Genomic DNA, 12459 nt, shown 5'->3' on the forward strand with positions numbered 1-12459 from the left:
TCAGTAAACAAAAAATGTGATACGCCCAATCTTGGAGTAGATCTGAGGAGCCCAAAATTGTATAATTTGATAGATCTCATTTTCCAAACTTCATAAACAATATAAAATATAAAAAATAACTATAATCTGCTAAAATTTCCTCCATTTGCTGAGTATCAAAGCTCATTTTCTTAACTCAACTATCAACATATATATAAAAAATAAAAACTGTCATTCGCATTTGGGTCGTGTCAGTTTGGTTGGTTTTCCCGGGTTCCCCTTGGATGGGTCTTTGAGCTAGTTAGACCAGCTGTCCTACCCAAACCTTGCAATCTAAACCAGGGTCATGCAGAACCCTAATGGGCAAAGCATATAACGAAATACGTAAAATATGAATCACTTGGAATCTGGTCTCTCCATGTCTCTGTTATCATGAATAAACATTGACAGATAGTCAGGAAAGGTCCTCAAACTAATAGCCAATGTAAAGAAGATAGTGAAATCCTTCATCCAAGTTCATTCCACTCCTTAAAATTATCCACGGGAGTTCATCATGAATGGACATCTCCTTCAAATTATCCGAGGGAGCTCATCAACAATGGACAACTGTTATGTGTCAGCTCTTGGCTGATCGGAGGAGAGAATGAGAGGCACGGCGACGGGATTCCTCCCACTGCCCTGGGAGCGAGGCAATGAAAACCCTAGAAAATAAGTGAAATTGCCCAATGTCATTCATGTTCTATCTGCCTTAAATAGGGAGATAAACTATTACCTTTTTACACAAAAACCCCTGAGAAATTAAGGAAAAACTTTTTAACCCTACGATCAAACATTATGGATCTCATTCTTGCATATCCCCGAGAAGAAGATGGTGGCATGTGAAAGGCAGCACGTCCCCATTCCCTTTGAATTAGTGGCGCAGTTGCTTAAAAGGAAAGGGAACAAGAATTGCAGGTTGCCCATTTACCCGGGGGGATTTCTTATCATCAAGTTGCCCATTTTTTTTGAATCTTATTCATGGAGAGATCTTATCAACATGATGAAGAGAGAAGATATGGAAATATCATAATAAACCTAACAAAATCTGTGTCCGTAAAAAAATATTCGGGAAAAATCAAACAATTGAACATGATGCAATTATAAACAAATAGAAGGTTCCAGGTAAAAATTACAGGAAAATAAGGCTAACTAATCAAGGTGATAAAACAGCCCAAGGTGAGGATGTGACAGAAGTTAAGTCACAGAAGCATTCAAATATAAAATTTTTTTGCCCCATTGATTATTGTAGCAGAAGAATTTATGGACAAACATACACGGAGACCATGTTTAAAATTGAGGGGCAAGAAATGCGTACTGATCAACCAAGAAAGAGATACCAAAGGATCACCATCCGCTACCTGGTATCATGGAGTCATATATCATCTTGATCTTGCTGGGTAAACAAAGATGAGGTAGCCTCCAAAGGAAGGGACGGAGGGGTCCCAGGCGGGATGCAGGCCTCACCATTCTCCCCTGCACAAGCACAGAGGGCCTCGGCATCCCGAAGGGAGTCTTCAAGATGGATATGACCACTGAGCTCGTTGATAAACTTGAGAAGAGTGTCGAAATCCATTTCTTCAGCCATTATCTTATGGCGATACCGTTTGAGTATGGCCACACACAGATATAGATGGAAGTGTTCTGAGAGGTAGTGAGTCCATAGAACCTCCCATAATCTCATAACTTCCTCATACTCAAATTCCCTGGAAGCCGAAGGAAGAATGATTTCATAGAATCAGCTATGCTTTTGAATTAAGTTTTTTTTATGTACATTAATTAGGGTTTTTTTTGAAGGAAAAGAGGGAAGATCACCCAAAATCGGTGATCAACCCAAAATTAACAGATTGATGATGACACAGTGTCAACGTCATCCTGACTGCAGACGAATGATGATGACACAGACTGCTTGTTATCATCATCTTGTCATCTGAGAGAAGAGATAGAGGGAATAGAGAGCAATTTTTATAGAAAAGAAAAGAACAGAAATTTTCATCGTCATTCTGACCATGGACGAATGACGATGAAAACTTGCCATATTCCTTTTGGATGACATAGGAGAGAGTCCAGATAGAGAGTCGAATTTGGAGAAGAAAAAATCTAATTAGATAGAATATACTCGTCATCATCATCCTGGCATGGACAAATGACGAGGACATCAACTGGAAATGCTCAACTTCTCAGCTACGATCTTGGGTTCACTTGTAGTTTAATGCGAAGTCAAAAAACTTGGGTTTTGCCGTTATGATTGAGATTTAAACTTTATTTCAAAACAATAATTTAATTTGTGTTACCTTTTGAACTGTATAAGAAGCCACCGGAAGCAGAAAAAATAGTTCAAGCAATCTTTCTTGCTGAAGTAGTTATGTAATGGGCTGTCAAGAAGTTCCACCAGCTGCCAAAAAGTACAAAGAACAAAAAATACCGGTAAATATCTCCGAGTAAGGCAGCATGAAAACCAGTGCATTTTTTACCTTCAAAAGGGAAAACAATTGTGAGTGCATTCCACTCTGATCTCTGTTGAAGTTTGGTCCAAGACGGTCCATTAGTGACACAAAGCACCAAAATGTCTCAGATTCGTCCCCCATCACGAACAATATAGGAGACAATAGATCACTCATGCCCTAAAGACAGAGTTATATGCATTATTATAATTACAGATTAAAATAAATAGAAAATTTCTTTTTAAAAAAAAGCAAGAAAAAGGCGTACATAAAATTACGAGATAAATAAAAGAATACAAGGACCTCTTATATAATACATCAGCGAGTTTACACTCGGCAGACCCGACAGCGGCCCATGAAGCCCATCCAGGCCCGGCCCACTACGAATCCTACTTAAGCCAGGCTACGATTGGGGAAGGGCAGGAATTAAGTGCTAATTGTGAGTCTCTCTTTCTCTCTCTCGTCATCTTCATCTCTCCTCTCTTCTGAGTTGTGATTTCGTCTCCTTATTACCAGCAGAACGACGTCGTCCTCCTGCGGCCACAACCTTCTTTGACGTTCTGTCGTCTCCCTCCTTTCCCTTCCCGTTTCTTCCATCCTTATCCACTGGGACCTCTATCTTCTCATTTCTCTCTTCTTCGCCGCTCTCTCTGTTCTCTCAGTCAACGACATTTGAAAGATAGAATTGGTTTATTGCAATAGGAGTTTTATTTTTGAAATACAAGTGTCGATCCCGGTCAGGACAGGCTGGGATCTAATCAACCTCAGAGACAGCGAAAGATAGGTCCTACAGTATTTTCTAAATATTTAACTCTAAGATATAAACTCCAGATGAAATTTTCACAATTGTCAGAAAACATAAATAAGTGTAGATGTTCCCGAACTTCTAAACAATTGTCAGAAAATATAAACAAGTGTAGATGTTCCCGAACTTCTAGAAAGCCACATATTAAATGATATTACAATATAAATTTATAAAATAAAACCAGAAAACTGTACATTACCTGACAGTAGCCGAGGTCAAAGTTGTAAAACGAGTAAGTCAATAATATGTCATGAAGGACTGTGACATTTGGATTGTCATCTCCATCGTAGAAGGAAATGGATCTGTCAGTTCTTACCTTCATATAACAACCAATTGGGCAAAACAGAATCAAATATTTATCTCGTATACCATAAAATAGAATCGGTAACGAGCCCAGTGAGTTTATCCTCACCACGTCTTTCTCAATCAGGCCTTTCCTCTCCCTAAACTTTGTAAATCTTTTAGCTTGTGCAGGAGAAATGCTCTGAAGCAAACAAAGTACTATGCGTGAGTGAACTCCGGCATGAACATCAAGAACAAAAAAAAAATTGACAGAAAATTTCTCAAAGAAAATAACTCATACTTTTCTTGGCGGAAAACTTTGCAATAAGCAAATCTATAATTAAATTCTAAAAAAATCTTGAAATGAGTTTCACAGATATGACTATTTCCCATGAATATGTTTAAACAAGTGGGATAGTGAGGCGAGTCTTCCTCGGACATACATGGAGAAAAGGAAGAAAAGAAGAAGCTTGACCAGTGCCACGTCAGACAACGGGTAAAGTCATTATAGTTGGAGATCCAAGCCTATAACTAAGGAGCAACTAAATCATCGGGGGGCACTTCTTGAAGTTTGTTGGTGACACTATTGAGCTGAGCGGGAGATTCTCCTCCTCAGAGACAGATGAGAGTGATCCGTCTTGTCTCCACACCTCCTATCCCTTCCACACAATCTTCTCTGTTCTTCTCTCTATTTCTCTCTCTGACTGAAGCTACATTGTCCGTGGATCGACTCTCATCCTTCGGTAATGTTGATTCTGGTAACTCGTGGCATTTTCTTGGAATTGAATTCATACATAAGCTGTCTTGAGAAAGACTTTTCTTACCCTAATCTGAGATTTATGCCAAGCCAACACTTTTATTTCTTCCAGTGGTCACTGATCTATCGGTGACCGCCTTAAATTTTTTCTAAGAAAAAAACAATTTTATTTCCTTCAATTGCTCTGAAGAGACCACAAATGGGAGTCAGTTTAGGAAGCTGGCTCTATATCCGACTTGACTTGCCACATCAGCTTATTTAGCAGGGTTGCGTGACACATTCTCCTACCCTCGATGGGCTTCCTGAGTTGTTATTTTTATTTGTCAGACAAGTTATAAGAAGAGTCATCTAGAAAAAACATCCCAGGGAAATATTGCAAATGAGACAACAGCGCCAACAATCTGAGTTTTTGCATTCTTAAGATGCCTTCAGACAATGCTTTCCCGCCTATTACTATAAAATGGGTTGATTTGCCCTGATAAAATACTATATGACCGTAGGCATGACAAATTGAAATCTAAATTGAGCTCATCATGATTACAATGAACAAGAAGTTATCTTAGTGGCAGCTGTTGACGGGTAATAGCCAACAATATGACAAGAAAAGTTCAAGACAAAAAGTGGCTCCCTCGCTATCAGCCATAGCTTTTAGCATATCGATAGGTTATTCACTCTTAACAGTAACAAAAATCAAATGAATTATGGGAAAATAATTAACAAGTATTGAGCGAGGTAAATCGGTGTGAACTTCATACCCGGCAAGCATATGAGACTAATCTGAAAGGTACGCACCTGCCATTGAGATTTGAGGATTTCATATTCTGACTTCTTTACAGAAGCAAGGTACTCTCTCTCAGCGTAGGTTGAATCATATGGATGATATCCCAACAGAAACTTCCACACCTGGCATGATTGAGAGAGAAAACGAATGAAAAGCTTGGTAAAAGTTCTGCCATGCCGGCAGGTGATGTTAGGCAACAACTTCTGGTCGAATGCTGTGATCCACTCCGCCATAAAAGATTCTTTTCCGTAATGCTTTAGAATCTGTTATCCTGCCTTCGGCGTCCATGAAAGAGCACCACTGTCAAAGAATTCAATGTCATGTGATTAACAATATAATACAAACACTGTATGAACAATAAATAAAATTTATATTCTGTCTTATCGCTTTATTATAATAAACAGGATTATATGTATCTTTTACAGTGAGATAACAAAGTAGCAGTGGTTTTCAGCGATCGCTACTACAGTATTCAAATATGTAGTAATCCGACACTTAGGTTGGAAACCAAAACCTAACAGATCCATTGATCTCCTATTTTTCCCTTTATTCTTCATGGTTTATGGTCAACATGCAAGAGAAGGTTCAGACATTCCAGATACAACTCAATATGTTTCTAGAGCAGGAATATGCAGTATGTTTCTTTTCACTTATATTCTGTAAAAAATACATTTAACAATTGATATTACTATCTGTTGAAGTACAACATCTTGCTTAAAGATGAAAAGTAGCGCCCTTGCTATCAGCTTTAGCTTTTAGCACAGTTGGTAAGCGCTTGATTCCGACATGGTATCAAAGCCATGTGGTAGATTCACATCCCAGAAACAACATACTGCACGCTTGAGCCATAAAAAGGCCACGGCAGGTGTGGCGGGGGAGTGTTGAAGTACAACATCCTGTTTAAAGATGAAAAGTAGCGCCTTTGCTAGAAGCTATAGCTTTTAGCAAATTTGTTAAGCTCTATCCCATTTTTCCCTGACGATTCTATTTACCGGTGGATTATATAATTGCGAGAAGGTAGAAAAGTGAGAGACAATAAAAGCTTAGAAGCTGACTTAATCTGTTATACTAAAAATAAAACCAGAGAAAGAACATCAAAGACCAACCTCCAAGACATTCAATGGCTGCTGCCGTTGTTTCCCCCATACGAGAGGAAGCCTATCAATCTGCCATAATTAAACAACTTAGACAAAATATGACAATATCAAGAAGGCAAAAATCCACATCTGATGTAAGCAGCTGAATATTGCACATCAAAGAGATTAATACGATGCCAAAAACCATGCACCAACTTAGCAGAAAATCAACTTCATAATTGGGTCCAAGGAATGATCAGATTTGCGAGTTTCAAAAGACAACTGACTAACACACATATTTAGTGCCTAGCAATACTGTTGTGTCTGATCTAGATAGAAAATTACCATTTAAACCCAATTTTCTTCATTCAAGCAACTAGAGACTAAAAAAGTTTTTAACAAAAGAAAATTTTATTCTGACCTCCAAAGGATCTGGTGCGACCGGAGCACTAGGTACTTTTTCAGTTTCGGCCAATATACTGGCGTACTTATTCTCAAGAGGCCTTTTCTCATGAAAGCTAGCGCCATTACTTTGATTTTCACGAAAAAGTTGGGATGTCGTTTCCCGTGCAAATTTAGTGACCAGAGAGAATTTTTCCAAGACTTGAATCGAAATATCACGAGCCGGATCATGAAGTTTATGCCTATTGCGTCCGCTGTACTCAGAGCTTGAATCCCCAATATGGAGGCCAACTTGTCTTTTTCCAGGGTTCTCATCAGAAGCGAGAATGTCCCCAGAACCTTGCAAAGCAGGAACTACACGGGGTAACTCCAATGATGAAAGGGTTTTCTGCAAAAGGGGATCACAAAGGTCATAGCACAGACTTAATAAAATAATTCCACCAAACAAAGCACAATTTACAACTTTAAAAAAATTATAACGAGACTTTCTTCAAAAAAAATAAATTATAACGAGACAAATACCACAGAAGGGCAACAAAGTGAACGGAAGAATCCAATGCTTGCTCAGTTACCATTTAAGCATGTAATTTGGAAATGGCCCCCTAAAAGGTATTAAGACAATGACAAGCACTGCATTTCTTATACAATGTTTCCAAGGGCTCATGCAACTGGGCAGATCTGATTCAAAAGAATTTATTATTCAATGTTTGTGTAATTTTGTCGTCTGAAACGTTAATAAAACGTAAATTCAACGTTTTGCAACTTACATGTGCATTGGGAAGGAAAATTATTAAGTAGAATCTATTAGAACTTGTGATTTCAAATATAAATGATATCATGATGAAACTTGAACGAACATAAACGTAAAACAATTCAAGTTTGATTATGAATCATTGAATTTCATTGAACTCTGAGGAGAAATTTAACAGAACAAAAAGGAAAGATCTCAACCTGCAAAGGATCTTGGATGTTATTCGCCAGAAAGACATTGGCATCATCTGCAGATCTACAAGGTTAAACATAATCGTATTACCCCAGCAAACAAACTCAAATACTGGTGAATAACCTCATCAAAACATTTTGCATTTCTTAATAAATTTTGCATTTCTTATGCCCTATAAATTAACGCGTAATGACCAGAACAGAAAAATATGAAGAAATTAACTTATGAAAACGAATATAACCTTGCAAGAATAACATGATGCTTCAGAGTTGCCAAGAATTCTCGAACGCCTCCATTGTAAAAGTAAAATGTCGGGAAGGCAATTCCTGCAAGACTCCCAATAGAATAAGATAAGAAACTGGAAATACATAAAATGTCATATAAAAGATTTCAAACTCGATGGAATTACCAAAAAAATCTGGAAATTTGACAGTATTTTGGTGATCACTGGAAAATTTTATTTTGGTGAAAGATCGTATAATGCAAGAAAAGAGAAACCAGGGCAGGCAGAGACGAGGATAGATAAATAAATGAGAAAAGGAGAGGTGAAAACATGCAGTAAAAAGGTTTGACAGCTGAGGAAATAAGGAAATGACTTATGTCACCCTCGGGCAGATGAAAAAAAAAGGTTACAATGTATGGCAGTAATGTGACATGATCCCGTTGTATCTAGGTCTATTCCATTATTCCAGCCTACCAGGAGCATTTTAATCATTTGACCCTTCTGTAATTCCTTCAAATAAGGCATCCCTGCCTTTAGGAGGATGATATAGATGGAAACTAACCAACGAACTCCACGCTCTATCGATCCTTAAATTGACAATGTAGCTTTGATTGAGAATGTAGTTGAAGAAGTACACCAGCGTTGGATGAACAAAATGAAAAGAAAGAAGAAACGATAAGAGATCCGGTCTGATCTCTTCCCCAACTGGACGCCGGGAATTCCCTTCTGACTGCTCCAGCTCCCACTCCTGCGATGGGCTTGAGAGAAGAAAAATGTCCTGATTGCCCCCTCTGCGGTATTATTTATAGCCTCCTGTTTTTCAATTCTCTTCTGTTGCTCCTCTTCCCGCCTTTTTGAACCGCCGTCTTCTATATACCTTACTAAAATACTTATCAGAGGACAGCCAAGACGTATCAATAGATGTGCTTGGCTCCCCGGGGAAGTCCATCCAATGTCTATCTTCCCTCCAGCAACGTCCACCCAGTTGGACTTCCTCCTGGGCGACGTCCATTCCGACCGCCCTCATCGTGCCGAAGTCCACCCTGGCATTCCCTCTCTGTGCTGATGACCATTCCGGCATCTTCTCCCTCCCTTCCTGTACTCTCCCTGGTACAAACTTGCGGGTTTGTGTTAGAATGTGGACCTGTGACCCCTCTCCTTGCTCTCAACTCAGTTGTTATTGACTTTCTTGGATACTGAATGTATTAGAGTGAGGTACGCATTTTTGTGGACAAACGAGGGGAAATGCTAGCACCTAATAAGTGGCATCCTGATGACACAGAACTTTGCTTTATGCAATGTCCCACCCAAATGATAATCAATGTTTTCTTTTACATAAAAAAAAAGACTGATGACACTGTACTTCAGGCATGCAGAACAATCATAATAAATCCACTTTTGTGGGAAGGCCCTTCCAAAGGAGGAAGAGATTCAATGCTCGGAGGCTTTGGGGATGCCCATTGGGATGTTGATACGACCCCAACGTATCTATGTCTCTTTCATCATTCAGCCCAATAGGGGCATTTAGGTCATTTGGACCTAATGCAATTCCTTTAAATAGGACAACCCTCCATTGAGGAGTCAACTATTACCACTTGTCGTCAGCTGTGGAAGCAAAAGGTTCCATTAAAAATCAGGATTTTTCTGGCTACTTCTTTGACGGCGCCTTTTTTGGGAAAGGTCTTAGATGACATTTGATGATACGAGTTCTATGTAAGCACTTGCTACCAGATACATCGGCCGTACGCCCCATGTGCCATAAATAGGGGAAGAGTTTTGTGGGGAGGTCCTCAAGCCCGCCTTTATTCCAAACTCTGATAGGATCCTCAACCTATCTAAGGGTAGGCTCGTCATGTTAGCCCACAACGGCTTTTCAGTCATTTGGTCATCATGTATATCCTTTAAATAGATGTCATGAGTAGGCAGTCTCCAGGGAGAGTGAATGAGAGAGGTAGAGAACTTTAGGGAAGAAGAAAGAACCCTCAAAATACAAGAACGACCCTTACACAACCGATTTAGGGTTCAAAGTTAAATAGAAGTGTTATAGGGCCAAAGAAACACAAAAAAGGCCCAATAGCAGTATAACGGCCAGGATAACGGCTAGTGCATTTTCAAAAAAAAAGCGGCTAGTGCATGAAACTGTGTGCCAATGGGCCAGGCCCATTGACCAAAACCCATTTGACAATAGGGATGCTCGCCGTTGAGGACGGCAGAAAAGAGAATGAAGTAAAGTGTCTTGTCTCTCCTCTCCATGTCTACCGTCCGTCTCTCCCTCTATGATCCCCATCCTACATGATCGTCTCTCTCTCACCGCATCTTCAGGCGGCTCATCCCCAGTGGATCCTTACTTCATCAGTTCAACCTTCCCTTGGATCATTCCTGTTTCTCCTCTCTACGCTGGGAACTTCTCCACCTTCTCGTCTATTCCCTTCCCCGATACGAGCTTACATTAGGGATTGTATCAAAATCTCACATGGGGCTATGTTTGACTTGTAGAGTGGCTTTGTCTCTTCTTTGAGCTATAATAAATCCATAAGGGGATCTTATCATTACTCCCATGCTTAAGGACCAATTGGTCCCCAATTGGGAAACTTAGAAATTGTGGATCTCCTTGTATATGTAGATGATATTATCATCTCAGGTGATGATGAGAAAGAGATTCAGCATTTGAGCAGCTAGCTGGGAAAATTATTTCATATTAAACCACTGGGCTTCTGCGCCACTTTCTTGGAACTGAAATCACCTAATTCTGAAGAAAAGGATCTTCCTCTCACAAAGTATACACTTGATAGATCACTTAAAGGACAGATGATTGAGTGCAAGTCGTCGGCTATTCCCCTTGACCCGAATGAGAAACTAGGCATGTGTGAAGAAAAATGAGAAAGATCTATTTCAAAGACTAAATGGAAAGGTTATTGTTGTAGAACACACTTCCCTTGTGCTGTCTCCCGAAGATGTTGCAGACGAGCTCGTTTAGGGCAGCAACGATAAGAGAGAAAACGAGCCAGAGAAGAGGGAGAGGAAAGGGCACAGGGTCGTTCGCCCAAAAAAGCCTAATTGTTCCATAGCGAGAGACCCCCTGTATAAGACTACATAGCAGGATCGGATCTTTAAAACCAAATCCGTTCACAAGGATCGGATCTTAAAAAGCCCCCTAATACAGAACACAATTGTGTTTATCAAGTTATTTAGAAAATCGAGAAAAAGTAGAGGGCCATTCCAAATGGCCAAAATAGGAGAAAATCGGAAAGCTGAACGCAAAAAGATGAACATGAAAAAGAGTGAAAGGCAATCGAAATGAGGCACCTGATGACAAGATAACAATGATGTACTGCCATCCAAGTGCAGGTGTATGTCTACGAATGGAGTGCACATCAGCCAAAGGCACATCCTTTATTGTATATAACTTTCTATCTGCAAGGACAAATTAAGGGTAATGCAAATATCAGGATCTTACTTGAACCACCATAACGCAAAATGACACAGGCTCATATCAACACATTAAAGTTCTAAGGAATAAATTTCTCAAAAATATACTCTCCTCTTCTGCACATGATTGCTTTTCCTAGGATTATAATCATAATCTAGACAGATTCTTTATCCATTATTTTACTCCACAAGCAACTCAAGAAGAAGAAATTAGTCTCAGTAAAGCATCCCAGCAAACAACACAGATGAGACAGTAATTTAAGTCAAACATCACAGAGAAAGAAGAGAATATAGGGTCTGTACAAAAGATAAATATTGCACTTTCGAATTTATGCACTGCGTATGGTTCATATTATGACATCCGCATCGCTCTCATCCTGATGCACCGGGATTGGGCGACAGAATCGATGAATTAGATCATTTCCATCCCTAATAAAAGAAATAAATCTCGACAAACCTCTTTCCAGTATTCCTGAATTCGAGCTGCGCCCAGCGGAGTCGACCCCAGCAACCCCATGTTTGTACGGAATCCATGTCTAAAAAAACGATTAAAGCAAGTGATATCAACACATCGAATTCAGAAAACCGCAAAGTGTCAATCCATCGACGAAATTCCGCACCATAAACAGTGACGGACCCCTCTTCACGAGCATCAGACGCCCGCTGATCCTCTCCGAAGCATACTGAGTCGGATGAATCGCAACATTATCCTTCACATACACCGTCTCCGAGTCGCCGCCTCCCATATCAGCCGATTTAGCCGAGTCGCTCCGGTAAAAACTCCTTCCCAAATCCTTCCGCACAAATCAACAAATTAAAATTCGCAAAACAAACGAGAAATCACCGTAAAAAACTCAAAAAAACGTGAAATTGAAACCGAAATCGGCGCGCGTTATCGATACCTGCTGCTGAGATGCGGCGTAGTCTGAATCGTCGGAGAGATCGTGCTGATCGCCTTCCTGCATCCTGGAGGAGAGCGGGGAAGATCGATGGCAGACCAGCCAAAGCCGTTGAAGGCTTCCTTCTAGACGAAGGAAACGCGTTCCACGTGTGCTCCACTACCCCACACGTGTGAACCTGAAGGGCACAACAGTCATTTCCCCTCTGGTCCACCTGGACAAACTCTTACTCGAGTCAAGTTGTTTTTCCCGGTGGACAATTGAAGCCATAGTAAACTATAACAAAATTACTGTTTGAAGCGGAGTTTGACATGTCCTGGACATGGCCAACAGGATGTTGTGAAGGGACGAATGACGAGTGGTATCAGGAGGGAGTGTGACTAATGGAGGACCATCCAACTGA

The 12459-nt window shown here is 40.1% G+C and overlaps 1 protein-coding gene across 2 annotated transcripts; it reads right to left on the reverse strand.

Moving 5' to 3' along the window:
* Positions 1-360: 360 nt before the first annotated feature.
* LOC144708199 (RabGAP/TBC domain-containing protein) lies at positions 361-12215 on the reverse strand. 2 transcript variants are annotated; one of them, XM_078581408.1, is made up of 16 exons: positions 12060-12215; positions 11778-11951; positions 11615-11693; positions 11035-11142; positions 7747-7831; positions 7514-7568; positions 6582-6950; positions 6191-6250; positions 5286-5384; positions 5096-5206; positions 3677-3748; positions 3464-3580; positions 2490-2639; positions 2310-2410; positions 1377-1721; positions 361-680 (listed from the first exon to the last, which is right to left on the reverse strand). In XM_078581408.1, the coding sequence occupies exons 1-15, from the start codon at positions 12120-12122 to the stop codon at positions 1391-1393; spliced, it is 1974 nt and encodes a 657-aa protein (XP_078437534.1). In that variant the 5' UTR covers positions 12123-12215; the 3' UTR covers positions 361-680; positions 1377-1390. The 2 variants fall into 2 exon arrangements, with proteins under 2 accessions (XP_078437534.1, XP_078437533.1); XM_078581407.1 differs by lacking the exon at positions 361-680 and having other exon boundaries at positions 1229-1721.
* Positions 12216-12459: the final 244 nt, after the last annotated feature.

This window comes from Wolffia australiana, chromosome 10 (assembly GCF_029677425.1).
Source record: "Wolffia australiana isolate 7733 chromosome 10, ASM2967742v1".
Taxonomy (NCBI): domain Eukaryota; kingdom Viridiplantae; phylum Streptophyta; class Magnoliopsida; order Alismatales; family Araceae; genus Wolffia; species Wolffia australiana.